Consider the following 23,217-nt stretch of genomic DNA (forward strand, 5'->3'; position numbering starts at 1 on the left):
AGCAGGAAGCTCCAAGAGCTTGCCCTGATATCCTTTGAGGCAAAAACCTAGAGCAAGCTGGCGGGGTGCCCCCATATCTATCCATTTGCTGTTTGCACCAGTTCCTTGCGTTCCAGGCCTCTCCGCCCCGTGCAAGGTGCTGCCCATTCTCAGGGGAAGGTCCCCAGCTTGGACAAGCAGGCAGGAAACGAGGAAATGGCACGCAAGGCCTCCATTGCCTGTTTGTAGACTGGACCTCTCCCAGTTTCCTTCTTTCACACAGGGACTTTCTGCCCAAGCCTTCAGCAGGCAGGTGAAGGAACTGCTAAGGCAGAAGTTGAAAGCAACTGGGTCAGGGTTGCCCACCTACATCAGGACAATTAACTGCTATCCCTGGTTTCTCTGCTGTAGCCTCCCTCTATCCTGGGGAAGCAGTAGCACGTTAGCCTTCTCCTGATCTACCTACCTCCTCATCTCTAAGGAAACCAGGTGTCCTCTCTCCCACAGGCAGCAGGAAACCTCTGCTCTTACCTTAGAGCTGGCACTTGTCTCAGCGGTCAGGCAGGGTCAGCTCTCCCTCCCCAGGATGCGGCCCTGCGGAGGCAGCATGGACAGGGTGCTCAGAGCATGAGGTCTTGCTGCAGATGTCTCCATTAGAGGAGCAGGGCCTCTCTGCCCACCTGGCACACGATGGGGTCAGGCAGACTGTGGAGGCACCTGCAGGTTTCAGAGCCATCAGCCCAGCCATCAATTCCAAAAGTACATGAGTTTCGGGGTGATTCTTGGCATGCGTTTTTTTTAACTGGAGCTGAAGTTCTGCTGTAATGAAACTGTGAGCACAGCCTTGTAGAACTAACACTCTGAATCAGAGAAATTCCGCTGAAGAAGGAGTTTGCGATATGAAGACAAGAGGCCAGGCAGAGCACTGGGAGAGATCTTCAAAGGCTGATAAGCCTCCAGATTTATCTGAGCTTCATCTTAGAGGCCCTTCTCATCACAATAACAACACTTAAGTAATCCACAATTCACCAGCCTGATCTATTTCAAAACTTCAACCCCCCCAATCCAGTGGGAGTAGAGCTCATCTCCATTTACTGGTTACAGTAAACACAGACAGGAAAAGCACAGGGTGAAGCATAAGAAGCAGGAGGAAAGTCCTCAGTTCGCAGCGGTCAGAAGATGAATGAGAAAATACAGGACTCCCCTTGGTGTTTTTTTACCTAATGGGAAGCAGCTGCAGACAACTTTGAGCACATGGGGGACACATGGGTGAAGGACTGGCAGTTGAGAGGCAGCAGGTGTGAGGAGTTCAGGAAGTGAGAAGAACATAGGGAGGAAAGAGGGGAAGGTAACTGTTATCCCTGACAGAGGATCAACGTCCTCCCTCACACTCCTTGTTCTGGGAGCAGTGGAACTCGTGAAACCCAGTTCCCTTTGATTTTGTGTCTTATGTTCACTCCTTCCATGTAATACCAGAGCGTGGCTGCGTGTCTCCAGTTCGCAGTGCTTGTGATTCCCGAGCCCCCTCGGCAGCGTCCAGCTCTCCCTCTTGTGCCTCAGCCTGTTTGTCTAGGCAGGGGGTGGCAGCTGGTGCAGCACATGTACGTGACAAGGTACCTAACTGGCCATCAGGTAACACCACCTCTCCCAAAAATAAAGGCTGAGCTGGTCCTCCAATTAGCAGAAGTAAAACAGGAAATTTCTTTTTGATGTGCTTAAAACTTCAACAACCCTGTGGAACGTAAAACCTCCGAGCAGTTATCCTCCGTCAAAGGGATGCGCCTAGAACTGCTCAGTAACCTGCACCCACCACAGCACGTCTGCAGCAGCCCGCAGCGCACGACAGCCGGAGGGAGAGCCCAGCTGGCAGGAGGGGAGGAGTAGGAGGGGAGACAAGGTGCTGCTCTGTGTGCACATGATGAAAGCGGTAACTGCAGCCATCAGCAGGTAGGTAGCATCAGCCACCTATCACCCTTCATGGAGGGGTAGTTTAGACTGACAAATGTCTCATGCTGTTAAACAGCATGTGCGTCAAAAACAACCGTGAGTCCTCGGTGTGCTGCTGAGGTCGCCTCCCTGCCCGGCCCTTCCCGAGACCTTACCACCGCAAACCTCCAGAGCTGGGTGAACACCGTTCGCTTTCCATCTTTGAACCTTTATTGCTACGGAATATCCAAAACAACAAAACCAACAACACAGTTACAAAAGGAGTTCACGGAGAAATGTGAAGCAGCCTGTGTTTGAAATGCTCTGTGTCACCGTACTGAGTCAAATATAAAACAATGCACATTTATACATATATAAAATATAAAAGGAACAATACATCAGAAATGTATAAACAAGGGTTATGGAGGCCTTCATGGTATTTACAATCAGAGATATGGCAGGGTGGGGGGCATGGGAGCAGGCAGTGTCCGTTCAACAGTGAGTTTTAAATGTATCTGTGAAAATCTCTGTGGATAGAGAGACGCTTGGAGCTGGGCTCAGCCCCACTGGAAATGGTTTGAAGGTTCTGCATGACTGATGGTTTGGGAGAGAGCCAAGGCCTACGGTTGGATCAGTCACGGGCCAAGGCAAACAGCGAGCAAAGGCAGTCCCCTGCCTCTGCCCAGGCTCCGTCTGACAGCCATGTTAGTGTAGCTGCGTTCCCAGCTGTGAAACAGAAGGTCAGGCCCATTGCCAGAGGGGAATAAAATAAAATAAAATAAAATAAAAAATAATAATAATAAACTTAACAGAGAGAGTTCACGTTCACATCGCTAACAGATTTTCCAAGTAGTCTCCAGCCCGGCACCGCGTGGCCGAGTCCCTCCCCAGAGGCAGTGTATTCAAGTAAAGGCAGCAAGTTGAGGCACTAGACTGAGTTCTGTTGGATCAAACTTGCCGGCTTTGAGAGAAGTCCCAGTAAGTGCTGCCTGCGGCTCTTTATAGCTCCTTGAGGATGACCTGGATCTTGTCCTCTGCTTCCACCATGTCTAGGAGAAAGGCCATGTGGTTGCTGTAGTGCTGGATGATGTTGTTGTCCATGTTCACCAGGATCCTACAAGGAGGGGGAGAAAGGCTGGGTCAGACACGGCACGGCTAAAGGCTGGCGAAGCAAGGACTGGGCTCCGGCTGCGTTTCGAGCTGGGCTCAACCAGGCCTCAGGATCCTGGGCTGCAAACCAGGAATAACATCACTGGCAAAGCCTCGTGGCATGGGGTGGTGGCACGATCGTGCGGCCTCTTGTCTGAAATGCTTCTACACAAACTTCCCATTTAAAATGGCCACTACCGCTGCGCTGCGGATCAGCGCCGCGTCACGCAGACGCACGCCTCGTCCCCCCAGCTGGGTGGGTTGGTCGTTAGATCCAGCGGCCGCTGCCGGGCTGCCCAGGAGTCACAGCCGCGGGCAGGCACAGGAGGACGCTGCAGCGCCCACCTTACCCAACCGCTGGGGCTCGGGGTATTAAAGCCACGATGCAACGCAAAGGAACATCCTGCCATGCTTTTTGCAATTCTACCCTCCAACGTGCCTAGGCCCAGTGTTTGCTACCCAGGCAAATTAATCTGGATTACGGCATGAATTTAGAGCGGAATTGCTCACTCCGAGCTTCTCGCCTGGGTGCTTTTAGGGATGCATAATTCTGAACAAGCTGAGACGGCTTTGGGAGTAGATGTATGGTTTGGAACAGGACACCCTTCTCCTATTCCAGAACCACCTCCCATGCAGACATGCCCTCGGCGTTGCCCAGGAGCCCTCTCCGGGAGGAACACACACCGGCTCCACGTGCAGAGCCAGCTGGGGCAGCCGATGGCAAGTTCCTCGCTGTGCTGCTCCAGGGCCCACCTCCAAGCTGGCTGCAGATCGCTGCAGCTTCCCTGACCTAGAATCAGTTACGTGAAGCCACGGGGAGAAGGAAACATTTCAGAAGCTGATTTACACCTGAGGCTGTGGTTCTCTGCCAGGCAAGAGCCCCTCATTATTGTAATGGAAGTAACGGGGCACTTTTCCACCCCCCCCCCACTGTGTTTCCATAAATCAGATGTGAAATTTGTAACTGTTTGGAGGAAACAAAGAGAACAAATTATCTGTCTTTGCAGGAAGCACATCCCCTCCAGGTTCCTACTGGGGTCATTAATGGGGCAATAGCATTAATTATGCAATGCTCCAGAAGCCAAGATTAAAACGAGAAAAACAAAAGGCTGAGCAGTTCCACAGGCACAGGCAGGGGGCCCTGGTGTCCCTCCGGGCAATGCCCCGGAGGTGGGCGCAGCCACGCCGCCTTATAGCGACTGGCTCCTGCCCATTCAGTCAAAGCGCGTGCGGGGAGGCTCCCAGGGCCCCAGGCCAGCGCGCCCGCCTCGGACGAGTGGGAGCTCTGCCATCGGGGCCAGCCTGGTTTGGGCATGAGTCAGGCGCTCAGGCTCAGCGCTGGGTTCTTCTGCAGGCCCTTCCACGGAGCTCCAAACGCCTTGCAGACACCCTGTTAGTTCTGTCGTGGCACGGTCAGGGATGGGTGTCTCATCCAGCACAGCAGGGCTTGAGACATGGGGTCTGGCACTGCCCACCGGTCTTCCCTGACGAGTTGTAAACTGAACCGCAACAGGCAGTGGCAGAGCTGGGGCTGCTTGGAGGCAAGGGAAAAACATTCACTCCACGCACATGCTCGGCCACCGCATCCCGCCAGCTGTGGCGGAGCCGTTCTCCCCTGATGGCTCCTAGCAGCTCAGCCCTGATGCAGAGAGGTGCAGTCGCCTCCCTGCTGCCTGGGGTGGCCCTGGACAGGTGAGGGCTCTGGCCGTGCCCCACGGGGCTGCATTGCACAACCCTTAACCCAGGCGACCTGGGCTGAGAGCTGGGACTTCTCTGTCAATTCGCACATCTCAGCCACCTACAGCTGGGAGGTGACATACCTCCTCACCCTTTGCAGTCTGAAAATGGTGCCCATGAGCAGAGGCAAGAAAGCAGCCAGCTGAGGTAAAAATACAGGAGGAAGCACTGCATGTTACTCCCACTGCATCTGATACTGCCCAGCTGAGCCCTAAGTTCCTGTGCCCAGTGAAGAGGTCCTGCTCCCCGATTCCCCGCAGGAGCCTGTCTTTTCCCTTGATCCTAGGGAGTCCGGCCTCTCCAGATGCTCAGACTGGTGCCCGCAGTGAGATAGCGTGGATACCCAAGGGTGGGTATCACTAAAAGCCTTGCAACAGAGCGTTTCAATTATCTCTATCTTAGTGCAGGAAGCCAGAGAAGTCTGTGCCTCTTGCTACCATGTTTCCAACTGATTTCTCAACCACAGAAGATTCAAGGGAGTGTTGATTAGGAATCTAAGCCCTGTATTGTTTTTCCAGACCAAACCTCACCAAGATATGAAATTACTTATTATTGCTCTTGAGTCACCCTGAGACTAAGTTCATCTGAATGAGGACATCACACTAACAAAGACCATGGCTCATGGTAGGTCCTCACCTGCTGTAAAACAAGATAGTGCCACTGAGCTTCACTAGTTTACACCAGATGAAGATCTGGCCCTCAAGCTGTAATTACCAAGAGAGGACTGCGTAGGGTGAAGCAATAGGATAAAATTATTCAAAGGAAAATTAAATCTGAGAGAGCAGGGAACAGTATTTGACCCTGCGATCTAGTAGACTGGAGAAAAACTTGCATCTCCCCCACACTTCAGCAATAACCCATGGCATCAAGTCCAGCTTTCATTATAATCTAGTTGTCAAAATATTTTATTTGATCTAATTTCCAGGTATTGCCTTTCCTATTCACGAGATATCTCTTCGCTCCTCCATTTTGGAGAAGAGATATAAAGGACACCTGCCTGTTCTCCCTCCCAATCATTATACAACATTCACTACTTATCAGATCAAGTAATGACCAAAACCAAAGCAAAACAAAGTATAGGTGGCCTCTCCCCTGAAGCAGTGCCATTTCCTCATCCACCTGCAAATTCATCTGTGCTTGGATCTGTCTTGCTGTGCAGATGCTCACTGTCAGGTTGTTCAGAAAACTCCAGCCCAAGCGAGAGATACTTGAGAGTAGTTATCACCTGATGACAGTCTGATGACCTGTGATGGCCACATCACAAGCCACCACCACAGCTAACACGTCTGAGCTTTGGCTCAGTCCTGAAGTTGGAGACTGTAATAATAAACTGAACACCCCTATCCTTCACGTTTCTTCTTCAAGACCAGACATGAGGCACAGTCTGAATGGAGGTGTAGGGGACAACCCTTCCTTGGGGCTGCCAGTGCTGCTCTTTGTCTTTGGGGAGAAAATTTCCATTTCCAGGCTATTGGATGTGCATCATCTGACAGCACTGAGGGCCCTGAGTTCAGGAACATGGGTAAGAGCCTCCTGACAAGTTCAGATACATCGCTATGGCCATCCATGGGTGTAAAATTAGGTCTGTATTTAAGTACCCTCCTGAGCTAGACAGGTTGCTCAATTGTGGATTTACAGGTGAAGGGGCTGTAGCAGCTTTCCGCTTCAGTGACACCACATCGCAGCACAGAGGAGAAACCACCCTCTCTCCCCTTCCCACCTTGCAGCTGCCTCCAGGCCACATTTTAGCTCCACTCCCATTGAAACAACAGGCTAAGTCCCATGGGGATCAAGTTAGGGCAACACCAAATAAATCGGAAGATCCCATCCGAGGAGCTTTAGGATTTTCTCATGGCATTGTCAGCAGAAAGCGAAGGCAGCAAGCACAGCTTCAGACTAAGCCTCAGCTTCCCAAGACATCTGTCATGGCCTCCTTTGTCTCATTATAGAGAGGACCCGCCTGGGGGGCCGCGTTAGTGAGAACAGCAGAGCTGCGTAACGCGGGACCTGTCATCAGCCTTGCTTTTCTGTCTGTCTCTCTCCATGCGCAAACTCTGGACCAGGGCCAGCAACAACAATGAGTTCATCTCCCAGGCAGTCACTGGTGCTTGCAAAGCCTGATGGTATCTTGCTCACTCTGCAAGGAGGACTCCCGATTTAGCTCTATGAAAATAAGCTTGGGAGTTTATGAGTCTTTCCCTTTGCATCAGCTGAAGGGAGAGCTTGCTGCGGGAGACAGGGTCGACCCAGAGGGAGTTTTTTAGTCTGCAAACCATTTCTGTAAGTAGTAGCTACTGGCTCCACATCAAGGCCACTGCCCTCCACTGAAGGCTCAGTGGCTGGTCCTTGGCTTGTGCAAACTAGCACCGTTCCCTCTCAGCCATGGGGGAGATCCACAGGGATCATTCACTAACAAACACCACGTTGAAATCACTTGAGGAAACCATTTTACTGGAAACCTCACCCAACACCCCCTGCAGAGCTCTGCCTATCTCAACCAGCACCTAACAGGCTTCTCAGATGGGACCTGCATGTCTGTGCTGGGGCTGCACAAGAGCCACTTGTGCCCAGGGCTGCCCAAAGAGCGCAGGCAGCTGTGATCACCCTGGGTTTGTGATCTGCAGCCTCGGGGTACGCACAGCCCCTTGCTGCACGTGAAACTGCGTGGAGCCTTCACACCGACAGGCCGTGTCTCTTCCTGCAAGGGTAACACTGCACGGGGCAAGAGCTGCATTATTTTCATGTATTTTGTGTGTTAAATGAGTGTTTCACCAGACAAGCTACAACCAAGTGAACCCTGTAGTTTCACTCACTTTCTGATTCAGTTTCAGATCCATCATCTCCCGAAGTCAGTAAGAAGGGGTCTGGGGATGGGATGGCAAAGCTGGGAACAGAGGCTCCCCTTCAGATACCCCCTCTTCTGTGCTGGGGCTGCCCATGCTCTTATTTAGCCAGTAAGGTCTCTTCCTGAGCCAGAGCAAAGCCCAGGAACACTTAGGCAATTGGTTTTAAGAAGCAAAACATTTATACCTCTCTGATGGCAATAAGATAAGTTCTCTATAACCTCAGGCTTTCAGACTGAGACACGAGGGATCACCCATTAAACTACCCAAACAATTCCTCCTTCATCCCACTTCCTTGCCTTGGGAGACTTTACACTCCAAATAAATATAATACAAACAAGCATTATCCCAAATCTTTAAAGCCCAGAGAGATCCGAGTTTTATATGCTCCAAATGGTACAGACCTCACATGGTTTTGCTTTTTATTATCTTGTTAAAATGCTATTTCAGCCCATGGCAGGGTACCAAAGAGAATGGGGTTTTAGAAGCACAGCATAGAAGCAGATGAGAGATTAGCTTACCCTCTTTTGCATTTTTTGTAGACTTTATAAATGCTTTCTTCAGGCAGCCCATATTTTTCTGAAATCTGCAAGAGAAAACATGGCAGTTTTTTGTACTTGAAATAAAACTCCTACCAAAAAACCTCAAAGATAACATTGAGCCAAGGGTATTCAGCAGCTAAGGATTCCCCCCTCCTTTTTACTAAAGGAAAAAGAGCCAAAGCAGTGCTCTGAACAGGCCAATTTGAACACGTCTAGGTCTTGCAGTAGGCAGACAGGGTAGGCTTCAACTTGGCCTTGCTTCTCTTTCTGACTGCCAGACCAGGAAACCTTCAGGAATTATCTTTATTTTCCTTCTCTCATTCCCCAGCCTATTTGGGTCTTGATACTTCAACCTGTTGGACACGGACAGCGCTGAGCTTTTCATTCAATGATGCATCCAAAGGTGAGATAAAATCCTACGGAAAGAGTTTGACTATGCCTGCTGTGCATGCATCTGACCACAGCTTTTACTTCGGTTTTAGGCGATCCGCAAAGCCTTCCTGCAGAAGTCTCCTAGGCAAGTACAGTTATGAGCTTAGGAAGTTTGGATGGCAGGGGAGTTTTGTATTTTCTTCCCAGCATTTTCTGTAGAGGTTTTTGTCTCTCTGCGGTGAGGGACGGGGAAGGAAGAAGGTGGCAAAGAATCCTATGTGCTGACATTTTTCAAGCTCTGTTTTTAAAAGTTTATAAAACCAACAAAACCCAAAGTGCAGCCATAAAGCCACCCCAAATCTGGGAGGTTTATTGTTTGTTTCCTTCCCAGCAATCCCCAAAGAGAGGTGGGTTATCAGGGATGCTGCTGATAATCATCACAGAAATATGTCTGTGCGCTCCTCAAACACAACGGCAGGGAATTCCAGCACGAGGCCAGAACCACCTTGGCTTCAGATTGCACTGATACAGCCTGAGAACAGAGAAGGGTGTTTTACAATGGAAAATATGATTGTGTTGTGACAAGAGGAGACCCCAGGGGCTTTTATACTGCGATCTGAGCAAAACATCTTGTCACAAGGTGTGCTCTCCCCTTCTGCAGCGCTAACAACACAGAGCCCAAGCCAGGGGCTCTGGGGAGAATTCACCTGCTACCCACAATATTCCATTTTCATTCTTGAAAGAGAGCTGACGTGAGATGTAAGCAGTCCACAGCCCTCTCCCTGAAAGTCCAGTTTCCTATATGCCAACTACCGATGCCCTCATTATCGGCAGCTAGTTCCTGCGCCACAGTTTTTGGAAAATACTTACAGCGGTTCTGAGGCCCTGGAGGTCTGGTGTCTTCAACATGAGAGCATCAAATACTTCCTCTGATTCCCTCCGCACGTACAACAAGACTGAAAGAGAGAAAGCATAGTTCTGAATCAGGGCTCTTTGCACCATGTTGTCAGAATGGTTTGGTCTCATTTATCTCAAGATCCAAGATTTCTTGGGTTAAATGAAACACCACATTCAAGAAGAGTTCCCGCCCCAGGGGTTACCTCTTTGGGGATCTTCTTCTTTGGTTTGCTTTGGAGGTATTGGGTCAAACTCATCTGTGAATGAGGCACCACTCCGTTTTAAGGGCAACCTAAGCGAAAGCAATATGATACTCCTATGAGAACAGAACAATAGTAGCAAACAAAATAATTCCAGCAATTGAACTTTTGATTGAACAAGTAATTATTCCAACAAGTGTCCAGCAATTAATTATAGGTTCTGTAATTATGGAGAGCAGAGTATCTACCAGAGTTGCAACTCGGCCATGTCACCTTCCTGCCTAACACTTCCAGGGACTTCAGTGAATGCAAGCTGCGATTTTGGTATCGCATCTCAAACCAAACCCTTATGCATCCTCATGTTGTTGGAAGTTTTGCCATTGATTTCACTAGAAAGGGGATCAGGCCCACCTGTATCCCCCCACTGCAGTGATATTACAAGTGTGATTACCACTTTATTCTATTTTCTTTTACAGCTGTATCTGCCTCTGGTTACTTGAGCCCTTCAGTAACCATTCTGTGATCCCCTTTTTTCCTTTTAAACTTTGTCTCAGTGAGAACAGCAGGACAGTCATGGACCAGACTCATGTTGGAGCAGCTCACTGATAAGAAATGTATCTGTGTTTTTGAATCCCCTGAGCCCATTCTAGGCCTAGGTTTAACACATATTTTGACATTGAAGGGCTCCAGGGAGATACTGTGCTGTGTTATTTTGCATCTATAGATGCACTGCCTGCTGGGTATCAAACAGCCATGACGTGCCCAAAGAGATCGAGCAGCTGATGGAAGGGAAATACAAACTGCTGCACCCTTACCTGTTTGCAGTGTTGGGAACAGCGGGAGGGAGCACCTTGAAACAGAAAGGAAACATTGATCTTTTAGTTTGCACATTATCACTGTGTGACAATGAAGCTGGTGGGCGGCAACATGGGCTACTCCCGGGCTTGCAAATTCAGTCAGTCCATCATTTTATATGATTCCCCTCCTCCCAGTCCATTATTTTTGCTAGACAACAAAATTAAACCCAAACATCTATACAAGTTTCTTGGATTAAATGAAAACTGATATAGAGACCCTGTCTAGACTCTCCACCTCCATCTAGCAGAGTTCTGAACATGCACCTAGCTAGACCCCAGCACAGGTCAAATCACATAACCTGCTTGCGATAAGAACAAACAGTTTCTCTGTGAGTTCTCTGGTTGCAAACTAGATTATTTTATTCCCTGTTTTTGCTGCTGATACCTCAGTTCAGCAGCCACTGCAATAGGATGCTACAACATTGTCACAGACATTTTTTTTCCACCCCTTTTAACAAGCTGAAACAGTTTTTTCTTGAGGAAATACTGATGAGCTCTGAAGGAGGCTGAGTCTAGGTTTTCTTTTCTTCAGAAAAGAGAGGAGGAGAAGCGAGGGATGTCCCACACACAGAGGGACTGATATGGTTGCATTTTTCTGTAGTTCACTTTCTGCCAAATTTTTTTGCTACCACTCCAGTCCTCTGTGGAAGCTGCAGATGATACTCGTAAACCACAGAAATATCTGTCTGGAAGGAACCTGGAAAGGTTATCTTGCCCATCACTGTTGAAAGATTATCTAGGCTTCTCTTAACAGTTATGTCTTCAAATTTGCCACATTTCCACAAAAGAGCTGTAGTTTGGTTTTGTTTTTTGCACAACACAAGTCATGTCTGGGGGACTGATCAGTTTGGAAATGATGGCGATGACAGGCTGATGAGAGCAACAGGCTGGTCGTTTTGGGGAGGGACTTACCGTGCCACATCTCTGCAGGTTTGAAAAATGGACATTGGGGATAAACAGGACTGGCTGAGTTTCGAGGTCAGTCTCTGGCCTCAGGAACGTGATTTCATTTCCTCTGAAGCCGGACAGCAAACAGCCTTTCAGACCTACGGATGGAAAATCCAGTTCAACACAGTTCAGATGGCATCTGTTGTTCCACACTTCTCTGATCCAGAGCTTTGAGAGGCGACTATATACAAGGAGGGGAAAGGGGCCTGCCCAAAGTCTCCCAACGGGAATGCTAGAAAAGAGACAGGACCCAACAGACCCAGATATTCAGGGCTTGCCAAATGCTCTCTCCACTAGGGAAAGTTCTCTGCCAAGACTCCAGGATTCAGGAAGTTTCGTTAGTATTAATAAAGTGCTCTGAGAGTCTCAGCAGGAGGCCAGGCAAGGACCTGAGTGACATGCTATTTCTGAATGAGGCTAATTTCATCAGGCATAACAATACTCGGGGCCTGATCTTGTGGAAGTTAACGGACAGGCTTACATGGATCTCAGCAGGTTTTGGATCAGTGACACACACTAGCACTGACCATTGTTATTGGAGTCCAGGCATTTTCCTTTCCTTCTGAACTGTTTCCGTTCATCATCCCGCATTTTCCTCTCTGCTCCCTGTGGGGAAGATAAGAAAAAAATTAAGACACTGATAGTTCTACTGCAGCACTAGAAAGAGAAGGTTTACTGGCCTTCCCTGGGAAGTAGGCACATGAAGGGTAAAGGCAGCCTTTATTAAAAGAAAGTTAATCTCAGAGACCCCCTACAAGCCATCCAGAAAAAGGAGATAAATTTGAACTGATATTTATAAAGTAAAAAAAAAAAAAAAAAGCAAAACATGCTTTCTAAAAATCAAAAATGCAGACAAAAATAGCCATGAGAAATTTCCCACAGTAAGATATCTGAGTCTGGGGAAGAACCTCTGAGGACATTCTCATCTCCTGTGTTATTTAAAAACTTGTCAGAATTAGAGAATTTATTACGAGGCACAATCCCCTGTAGGTCTGATAAGGAGAAAACATTCTAAGGACTCCATGCTATAAAGGGCTCAGCAATGCAAGCACATCCCAGCTGTCCTGTCTCATTTGACTGAGGGGTCTGAACCACCTCTCTTCTTCAGGCCCGTTCTCTAGTCTGTTCTACAGTCTCACAGCCCTTCAGTCTATCCTCTTGGAGTTGCTGGCCACCAGTTTAAAATTCCTCTTGGACAGCCTGGTGGAAGAGAAATGTTCTACCTTATCGCAGAATATCTTGATCTGGCAGACAGCACGATGCACCAGCTGGCTGGTTCCATTGCCGTAGTCGTACGTGTCTATCTGGAGGTTCAGTGGGACACCTTTCACTCCTTTCTGGGAGGAGAAGTCAGTGCTCAGGCAATTCACCCCAATAAATACCTGCAAATAAGAAGAGAGATTGATACAGCTTTCGGGGGCTGTGAACATTAGCCTCAAACAGCAGTGAGAACAGGGAGTCGGAACAAAAGCAGCTTCTGAGATATCCTTCCAACCTCCCCAGCCTCGGCTGAGCATGCAGGCTGTTTGCTTCCCGCCTGAGCCCAGCAACAGGTACCTTCCTAGCCACACTTCCTTCCTCACTCACTGCAGCTCTGCAGGAGAAACAGCTTTGCATGGACAATTCGTTCTTTATCATACTGCAGTCTGTTATGTCCCTGATAGTCTCCTACTCGCTGTTAACTCATGGGCTATCCACTCCCAATAGCTTAGGCAAGCTTTGGACAAGATGCAAAGTCTGCCTGGAGATGTTCTTGCTGATGTTTCCGATCTTTCATTTGAACAAAAGACTCTCACAGCAATGGCCTGAAGGAACGGAGGAGGGCTAGGTTACAGCTTCAGGAATTACAGATCGTTGCTGTTAGTTAAATAAATATTCATCCTGCACTGGCCTCCTTTATCACTAGGATGGAGCTATCTCCAGTGGGAACTTCTGAAAAAGAGCTGAGCACAGACATAATTTGTATTATATCTCCAAACTACAAACTCATTTGCGTGACCGTGAAATTTCCCCTGGACTCTTTGGGGACAGATTCACAGCTGGTGAATCTCACGCAGCTCCCTGAGTGGGGCTTCGGCTCAGGATTTCAGCCCTGAAATCTAATGTCAGATCTAGTCAGTACCTATATATAGAAAAGAAACCACTTAACTGTGGTGTGAAGTTTAATTGCAAGAAGAGAAGTAACAGGTGCTACAGACGACCCAAATACCTGACCCCTCCTGTCGCGGCTCCCAGCCCTGGCAGCTCTCTGAAGTCTCACCTTTACCAGCCCCAGGCCAGTGCATGTACAGAGTCTCGCTAAGAGTTAAATCCAGTTTTGCTGAGGTGCCCCTGAGGGCTTGCCACATACCTGACATATTTCCATTTCTGACAACTTTGCCTTGAGGACATTTGTTAACCTCTTGGGTTGTAAAAGACCAAGGTCGCCTTTGGGCTAAAAGAAGGGCTTATTGAGATCCCAAAGCAAACCAGAGTTTTCCCAAGCTACCAGTTTCAGAGAGACAGGATTTTTTGCTTTTTTTTCCCTCTTGATTCCTTCATCTTTTCTTATATGCTCCTTTCAATCCATACTAGATGACAAAGTGCTAACAAGAGACTCTGAGGAGATGCAGAAGAAACAGCAGAACTCTTCCTTCTCTATGCAGGAAAGATGTTGACATAAGTTTTTGTAGATTTTAAGGTCAAAAGGGATCTTGTGACCTGTCTGGCTCCCTTCCATATCACACAAGCTTGAAAAGGGTGGTCAGTCATTTCTGCATCAAAATGCCGCCTTTCAAAGGAGAGTCTTTGTTCCCTAAGCTGTGGTTTATTTAAATAGGCTTCACCTACATGTCTGTAGAGTCCTGATCTAGGCTGACTGCTGCAAAAGGCTTTCTTCAGAGTTATCCATCAGCACTAGAAAAACATCTCTGAGCCAGTCTCAGGTGTAGTCAGAATATTTATTAGCTAATGGCAATGCTTAAACACACAGAGAAGCATGGTGTCCTTCCCTGCTGTCCTGGCAGACAAACACTACATGGGGCCACTGGAATGGCACAGTTTGGATTTGCTACTCTCTCTGTCTTTCAGCTGAGCGAAGGGGAACGTGTCTGAGTCACCGGAAAGGAGGCTACAGTTTTGCTGCAGAAAAAAAGCTTCCCATTTCCCTTCTGCAAGTAGGTTGTACCTTTGCTTCTTCGTGGACGTTCCACACGAAGGACAGCGCGTTGTAGGCTAACTCCTCAATGTTCTGCACTGTGTTGAAGTTTTCTTTACAATCAGCTGAAATGCAATGAAGACGCAGTTTATACTTTGGCTACAAAACCGATTACATTACCTAGGCTTTCCACTCCCCAAAAGCCTGCCACTCACCGACTCTAAGGCTGACATAATGTAATAGAGGCCATCCTCAATACCACTGGATAAATCTTTGTGTGCACATGTAAGGGACTGGCCAGAAATGACTCAAAGATCCTGGCTAGTGACTGCCATTTGAGTAGTTATTTTAGGCAAAGTCAATGTAGATTGCTTCTAAATTCGAACAATAGCGCGCCTCGCTCTGAGCGGTGAGGTGCACAGTGAGGGGCTCAGCATGATGCACTGTAAAACCTGTGTGCTGGCAGTGGAGAAGGACAAGCAGTACCAAAGCCTTTTCTAGCTCAGATTCCTACAGTCCAAGCAGCCACAGGTCACATCTGTAAGAGCCAAAATTGTTCAGCTCTTTCTGTCCCTCTTTTTTACACACTGATGCACCTTGAGATCCTAGAGCATGTCTCTACACCAGGTAATCACCACTTTAAACCCTCAAAAGCTCCTCAGACAGAAAGGATCTGAAGCTAGCAGATCAGCCTGCTCCTCCCTGCTTTCCCCCAGGCCAGATTCTGAAGCTGCAACTGTTACCAGGTACTGGAAATGCACTAAACTGGTGCTAAAAGCTGGCAACCCCACCCAGCTATCGCAATTAGAGCCCCACTCCATACCGACGTCAATGACTCTCTGCTTGGCTGTGGGCTGGCGGGAATGCCAGTGCTTCCAGAACTTGAGCTGCTCCGTGGGGATCTTTTCGTTGTCAAAAACAATCATCACAACACTCTGTAACACAGCCAGGATATCCCATATCAGTATATACAGCAGACTAATGCTTGGGGCACTCGGCACCCTTCGCACCCAAGGGCGGCTTAGTGTCATTGTTCACGTTTTATTGCTGGGGAAACTGAGGCAGAGAGGGGAAGGGACTTAACCATGGTCATGCAGACAGGCAGCCACAGAGGCAGGAGCAAAACTGAGATGGCCTGAATACCCACTACTTGCACAGCCCATGAATTCCCACTGATTCCCAGGCATGCAAGGATCCTGCACTGGTGGGGATGTTAGCAGAGTTTCAGCAGGCATTAGGCTGGGACAGCCTAAAAGGTCTTCTTCCAGACATTCACAGTTTCAGGAATCCTGTAACTCTTGAGATGACTGAAGTCTAGCCCTTAAACATATCTCAGGATTGGAGAACTAGGTCTCTTTCCTGGAACCTCCAGCTCAGTTAGTCTTGGGGCCTGGCTACATTTCCCAGGAACAAGACAGGGGCACCTTTCTCCAGCTCCAAACTCTTCCCACCAGGGCCCCCACCCAGCCATCAGCTAGGGAGGCCTTTTGTGCATCCCTGACCTGACTGAGAGGTTTCAAACTGCCAGACTAGACGAAGGCTGTTGCTGTGCATCAGAGGATTAGCCTGCTGTGAGTGAATCCATCCCATTCATTGCTTTAAGCCATCATGAGCCACAAAGCCATTACTCTGTTCCCAGGCCAGCACAATTGCTAGATGTCTGATTATAGCATGTGTCAGCAAAATTGTCAGCTTGTCTCTTACCTTCACTTTATTTGAAGACAAGTGTAAACATTTGCTGTCTCCAGCTGTCCGCAGCGTAATGGGGTAGAACTGTCCTTTGTTGAGGTAGGCCATGGGAGAGTCCCCGGATTTTATGTGAATGGCTTTGGGAGACCCCAGAGTGTATTCAAAGTCACTTGTATGGAACAAAGAGAGAATGATGAATAAGTACACACTGCTGTTTCACTCCAAAAGCAAAACAAGAGAAATGCAAGTCTCCATCCTTACAGATTACAGATACTACACACCCAGGAATCTCTGCCCTACTCCCTATCGCACACCCTCCTACTGTTGTGATCAAGCTCCTTGCTGTGCAGAACATACTGATCCTCCCAACACCCTGGGGAACAGCAGTTCTCTGGTATCCTCATTTTACCCTTTGTTTGTGTTTATGGCTTGAAAATCCCCATACATTATTCTAACCAGTATTCTGTAGATGGCTACAGAAGCATTGCACAACACAGAGCCTGAACCAAAACAAATAAAAATAGGTACTTGTGATGAGACTTTTAAAACATCCTAAACTCAGGGTCCTGTCTCCAAATTCCATAAATGACTGATCTAGGGGGACTGAGTCCTAGTCTAGAAACAACAGGAGCTGCAGGACATCTGCTTGTTTATTTAGGTAGTTATAAATGGATTTAGAAGCCCAGCTTTTTGAACTCTCAGTCTGGCGGGCAGCAGCTTTAGTCTTTACTAAGACTAAAGAAAAGATTACAGAAAAGCAAGATTGTAGAGAAGATTTGTAGTCTTAGACAGAGGAAGGCATAACTGTTGACAAGTGAATTCAAGAGCTGATTTTCAAGAAGCTCTGCACTTGGGCATTCACCAGGACCTGCGAACACTCAAACCATGAGGATACAGCTCAAGCTCTTTTCTTGTGTGAGGAACCTGGGCAAGCCATCACCTGTACACAAGCCTTTACACAGACCCTTCAACTGCACTGGAGTTGAAGATCATCGTATTCCCATTTAGTCACCAAACCATCTCATTGTCCTGCTCTGCCTCTCCTGTGATGTCAGCTCTGAAGACATGCTTGGCAACTCCTCTTTTCTAGAGCCAGGAGAGCCAGAGAACTCCTGTGCATAAATAAACAGCAAACAGAAAGCCTCCTGCTAACAAATGTGAGCTGCTGTGTGAAAATCCCCACGTCCGACAGTTGACTCATGGAGTCAGGTGACTCAGGAGACAAATAAAAAGTGGGAGGTGTTTCAGGAATGAGAAGCAGTGGCAGCTTCTAAAATCAATGTTGACTGAGTAACAGGGCTAAATGCAAGGTAAGAACCTAAACCTTAGATTATGAGGAGGTTAGTCTTCACCCTGTTCAACTGTCATCTTCATTTTCTCTGTCCTCTGAACTGGAAACCCAGAGACTGTGGATTGGCAGTTACCTCTTAACGCCGTCAACAGCATAGCTCTCAGGGCAAGGTGGCTCTGGCGGGGGCTTGAGGATATCACTGAAGATCAGCGACTGCAGAAAATGAAAACAAAACAGTCAAAAGTGGAATCTTTCATTGCTTTGCCCATCCACCTTCTCCCAGTGATTAGCAACAGTGGCCTCTGATAAAACAGGGAACCTCACTTCAAAGCCTGATCCTACCTCCAAAATCAATGTAAAAACCCCATTAATTCAATCAAATTGCATCAAGCTTCTAATGCAAAAGCAAAGCTCCCATTGACCAGCATGAGCAAGCCCCAAACTAGAAACAGCTTCATGCACTATCCCCTAGGCCACACTGCTGTCGTGCAACCCACTAACAGTTCTGACCTCCTGGGGATCCTCTTTGAAAGTGCTGTCTGGCTGCCACCTCTGCTGTGGTGGGGCCACGGGAATGGTCTCGAAGAGGGAGTTCAGTGAGCCGTTGTCATATACATCCCCTGGGGGGACCATGTAGTTGTCTGGGGTAGCCTCCAGCTTGCTAGTGCCTGGTGGAAGCATGGCTGGCTTGTGAGAAGTAGGGACGCCTTCAAGACTTAAGCCATTCTTCTTCTGTGGCTCACAATATTCTTGGGTCATGGAAACATTTTCAGACAAGAGCTTCATGAGATGGGCTGAGCCATCGAAGGATGCGATCTCTGGGTCGTACTCCATTCCGTGGCAGTGCCTGGTGAAGAAATGGTCCTGTCTCAAACCAGGGCAGAGGGTGGACAACCCCAGCAAGTTGTCACAGCAAGGAGCAAGTGCCTTGATACACAGCTGGGAAGCAAACTGCACAGTCTAGCTTCCAGGTGACCTTGAATCAGCTGTGTACATCTCCTGCTTGATATGGGAGATATGACAGGCCTGTGGGTGCAGATCTCCACCCACGCACACACCTCTCAATGCAATTGGCAGGAGCCAGAGGAGCTCAGCAGATAAGGGATGATTACATGGAATCAGAGAATATGGTTTAGACATAGTCTGGGGCTGCAGATCCAGGGCCTAAGTCCTGCTTTTCTTTATTTAGGTTATTAAAAACTTGGAGCAACAGGGAAAGATAAAAAAAGATAACTGATGTGTGGTCTTTTCATCTTTGTCTTTTTAGGGGTCATTGACACATTGCTCTGAAAACTGTTTTTTTTTTCTTTTTTTTTAAGTGAAGCTGATTTTTGCACATATTTACACAACTCTAGGAGCTCAGGTTTGACAAAACTCTCAAGGATCATGAGATCAGTGAAAAACTGAGAGGGCTGCAATGTTGGAAGTGCATGGCCCAAACTTCAGAGTAGGAGCAGGAGAGACTAAGCATAGGAGATATCAAGTGATAAAGACATGAACAAAAATGCATTCTTCTCACACAAGGCAACAATCTCCTTGTGCAGCATCCTACGGATGGGTCCCTTCTGCAGCAGTGACTCTGCGATCCTGGTGGCTCTGCAGCCCTAGCTTAGCTGGAAAGAGGTGGTTTATTGCTCCTGTTACCATGCTCAGAAAACAAACCAGCCCCCACATTAGCAATCCACACACCTCTTGGCAGCATGAGCTGCCCCCAAGGGGAATAAAGCTGAACCAGTAGCTCCCACCCACTCTGCTTCAAGAGCTTCACCTTAATGGATCTGCTGAAACCTCTGTGGTTCTCACATCAGCAGCAAGTTTACCAGTGCTCAGAGAACCATTGTATGTCCTCAGAACATAACTTGTCTCCTCCATTCTGGGCTCGGGAGGTGAAAAAATGAACACCTTCTCTAGATGCTCAGCAGGGAATGATTCCCTTCTGGACAGGTTCAAGATTTCAGAACTGCTTGTTTACTCCTAATCCATTTGTGGGACAGTTCTCAGCTGACCACTCTGACAACCCCACTGGAGGCAAAGGAGCGATGTTCATTTGGGACAGTTGGGGGTATGATATTGAGCTTCTCCAAGAATTCAGTTCTACTGCCTTTGTCAATAAAACACCTATCACCTCTAGAAATACTGTTCAGAATGCAGTGGCATTTCAGAGAGGAGAAAACAGCTTAGCTTGGCTTACTTATGAAGAAGGAATGAAGGAATGAAGGAATTCAAGAAGCTTATTCTGTGGAATAGTTAAAAACAGACAATCAAGAAAAGGCTGCCAAAGTACATAGCATCCAGAAAGGGGAACTGAACTCATAGTGGCAAATGAGCCATTAATTTCATAGTTAATTATCTGAAAACCTCAAAGGACAAATGGGAGTCACTGGAAGAGAATCCTGGGAGACTGGAAGCAGTTGGAACACAAATCCTCATCAGTCTAGTGAACAGAAGAAGACTTGGTCATCCCCTTCTCACTGCCAATGCTTAATCCCTTTCCTCTTTCCCAGCGTCACAAAGTGGAAAATAAAGACAAATCTTTCAGCTTCTGTAAATCAGTGCAACTCTTCCGAACACAGATAGACAGATCCTCAGTTGTGTAAATGGGTGTAGCTCAATTTATACCTGCTTGGGATCTGGCCTAAAGAATTTTAATATATGTCTGAGGGTTAATAACCTCCACTGTTGTTGGTAATAACATTGTGCTTTGATGTCTATTTTATGCAAGCTAAGAGACCCATCATGCATGCAAGCAACTGCAGGAGAATTAGACAGCTACAGAGAGCAAAAAATGAAGCTAACCTCTTTCCTAGTTCATTGCGTCCCATCATTCCAGATGGAAGAATCCTCTTTTCCTTTGGGACCTAGAACAAGACAGAACAAAGGGCTTGTTTTTTGTCATATTTTATCTATGGAAAACAGAGGCAAAATTAGCCTTGTCTGTGTGGCAAGTGAAGTCTCACAGATAAAATACTGGGTGAATAATAAACACCAGCTGAGGACATAAGAGACCTGGGCTCTCTTGCTGGCTCTGCCTTAGAATCCCAAAGTAGCCTTTGGCAAGCCACACCAACTTCTGGGAAAGATTTTCCAAAGCACCCAGATGAATGGGGAACATCAGTCCTATTGGTTTCCATTAGTGTTAAATCCTATCTGCGTTTCATGAAGCCCCTTCTGACAGCAGCACTGGAAAAATAGAGCTGTTTCGGTCTGCAAACTTTATGTCTCTGAAAACACTCCAGTTTGGGGTAAAAAGAATACCAGTCTGAGATTCAGGACATCTGGCTTCAGTTTTCCACCCTGTCCTGGTTTCCCTCTATGGTATGAGGCTCTTTTGTGCCTCAGTTTACCATCTGTGCATTAGGGATAATAGTGGCACTCTACGCCTGGAGGTGTTACGAGGATCAGTTCTTGAACAATGTTAAGTGCTCAGGAGCTGACTCAGTCAACACGTGTCGTACCTCCATGCTTCTCCTCCAGGACGAACTCCCCCAGCACACCCAGCCCCAACAGGAACCTACCATGTAGTAGTCGTAAAGGAGGCTCAGGGCAGCCACGCTGTCATCATCTCCGTTCACCCTCATCATAGCCTTGGTGGCTGCAGTTAGGGGGTTCTCTAGGTAGGTTTTCCAGGCTTCATCTTCACTGGTGTAAGAGAATTTCTGGAAGTTCATGGTATCATTCTTCATCAGACGCACAGATCTAAAACTGAACCAGACAGAGGAAGCAGGAGATGAAGGAAACTAATTTTCCACAGTAATTTCCATGCCACCCTGCTGAACACATGAAGGGCTTCCCAAGGCACTGCTGGAATGGAGAAGGGCTGCTGTCCAGGTCCTTGACTCTCAACCTCTTTGGGGTCCCTAATTTTTCATTCCTAATTCTTCTGCCTTTAGCTATGTACAGAATTAGGCCAGTGCCTCCCTGGACAGGGTTATTCAGAGAGGCAGACGTACCTCTGCTTCCCTCCTCCAGCCCCAAGGACGCAACACACCAGAGCATCATCTGCAACTGCTCCCTCCTCAGCAAGCACCCGCTGCCAGCCAGCCAGGTCACACGCTGGGTGGCAAGGTGGCATGCTGGTCAGTACCTCGAATGCAACAGGATAGTGGAAACTTCAAAATTATTTGAATTTTGAACTAAAGGCCAGAGCAGCCCACAGATATAAATAATCACTTGGTGTTTAGAGAACTTGACCTACCCAGATAAAACCAAACCCCTGATATTTCCCTTTGCTTTAGTTAATGCTTTTTAAATTTAGTTCCATTCTAAGTTTGGGGGGTTTTTTTGCAAACATTTGTACATGATTTTACTTAGAGGGAAGTAGGCAGGCAGATCACAACACCCTCCCTTCCACTAAAAAAAAATACCTGACAGAGGTGAGGCTCATGGGACTACGTGTGCCGAGAAGCAGCATACCAAAATAACACCCTGCCTGTTCTCTGCCTGGCACTTTCTCCAGGTCTTTCCATCTTATGTTAATAAACTGTCAGACACATAATTACCCAAACATTGGTCATCTTTCCTTTTCCTCCAGCAAATCATACTAGCAACCAGCACAGAAGCGCCTCCGCTCATTCCCTGTGTGCTCTGTGCTGCAGGTTCACCCTGCTCTGAGGGGAGGATGAATCAGTGGCCGTACTCCTGTCATGTCCATCAGTCACATGTATAAGCTGTCACCACAACAGCTCATACTATTCATCATAAAAAACAAGCTTTGGGGACAAAAATGGAAACCTCCTGGAAGGGCACATCAGTTTATACGAGTGAAAAAGGTTTAAAAATAATAATAATAAGAAGGAAGATTTTCTTAAATATCCACAGTTGCCAAGAACAGAATATTTTCAATAGCTGAGTTATTTATAGAAAAGAAATTGCATAGGAATTGTACCAGAATTTAGGTAACAACTGCTTCATCTTAGTGGCATTATTATAGGGGAAAAGATGCTTTCTTTGTGGTGCAAGTAACTGCTGCTCCATACTACTTGTAAGCTACTCTCCATGTTTGTAATGAGTCCTGGGCTAGACTTTGAGTCATTCAGAGAGCAATAATTCCTCTTGAAAGGAATCTGGCATCTCTGAAACTCCCGATTATTGCTAACCACAACATGCACTGCCAACCCTTTGGCCTGAGCTGCCCACACTGACAGAGCGAAGCCTTCAGAGCCGGGTGCCCAGCGGATGCTCCTGGGATGGAAGCGAAGGGTGCGGAGGCACCTGAGGGTGGAACCTGCAGAGGGTTACAGATGCTGGTCCATCCTCCCTGGCAGACCAGCTGTGGAAAGCTGAGACAGTTTTGCTCCTGTGTGCGCACCAATCTCTCACTGCCATGTCTCCGGTAGGAATACGCATCTAAACCGTGCCCCAGCAGTTTTGTTGGAGATGCTCCTGGCTCAGGCTCAAGAGCTCTCCCTGGCCAAGCACAGTGGCAGCCCTATAACGGTACATGATCTCTCCCAGAGCAGCACCAATGAGGCCACCAAGGGCTGCCTCTGCTGTTCTCATCACCTTTTCGTTAAGCAACACGCTGCTTCTGTGCGGAGCCCCTCCACATCTGCCCAGGACAGAGGCCGGAAACCGCTCTCTGCTCGTGGCCTGAGGCACCTAATTCCTGAGGCTCGAGTGGAGGCAGGGGCCAGGGCTCAGTCCCCGCTGGA

At 47.8% G+C, this 23,217-nt stretch overlaps 1 protein-coding gene across 1 annotated transcript in view; it reads right to left on the reverse strand.

Moving 5' to 3' along the window:
* Window positions 1-1,836: 1,836 nt before the first annotated feature.
* GRHL3 (grainyhead like transcription factor 3) overlaps window positions 1,837-23,217 on the reverse strand; it is a 30,448-nt gene continuing 9,067 nt past the window's right edge. The window contains exons 2-16 of the mRNA XM_013953320.2: window positions 21,082-21,268; window positions 20,363-20,424; window positions 18,077-18,413; window positions 17,700-17,779; window positions 16,291-16,444; window positions 15,410-15,521; window positions 14,617-14,711; window positions 12,674-12,832; window positions 11,978-12,056; window positions 11,415-11,548; window positions 10,461-10,495; window positions 9,649-9,737; window positions 9,419-9,504; window positions 8,156-8,220; window positions 1,837-3,019 (exon numbers count right to left, since the gene is read on the reverse strand). Of these exons, the coding sequence (XP_013808774.1) occupies window positions 2,905-3,019; window positions 8,156-8,220; window positions 9,419-9,504; window positions 9,649-9,737; window positions 10,461-10,495; window positions 11,415-11,548; window positions 11,978-12,056; window positions 12,674-12,832; window positions 14,617-14,711; window positions 15,410-15,521; window positions 16,291-16,444; window positions 17,700-17,779; window positions 18,077-18,413; window positions 20,363-20,424; window positions 21,082-21,268 (1,789 nt within the window). The 3' untranslated portion in view covers window positions 1,837-2,904. The remainder of the gene's footprint in view (window positions 3,020-8,155; window positions 8,221-9,418; window positions 9,505-9,648; window positions 9,738-10,460; window positions 10,496-11,414; window positions 11,549-11,977; window positions 12,057-12,673; window positions 12,833-14,616; window positions 14,712-15,409; window positions 15,522-16,290; window positions 16,445-17,699; window positions 17,780-18,076; window positions 18,414-20,362; window positions 20,425-21,081; window positions 21,269-23,217) is intronic.

This window comes from Apteryx mantelli, chromosome 27, assembly GCF_036417845.1.
Source record: "Apteryx mantelli isolate bAptMan1 chromosome 27, bAptMan1.hap1, whole genome shotgun sequence".
Taxonomy (NCBI): Eukaryota; Metazoa; Chordata; class Aves; order Apterygiformes; family Apterygidae; genus Apteryx; species Apteryx mantelli.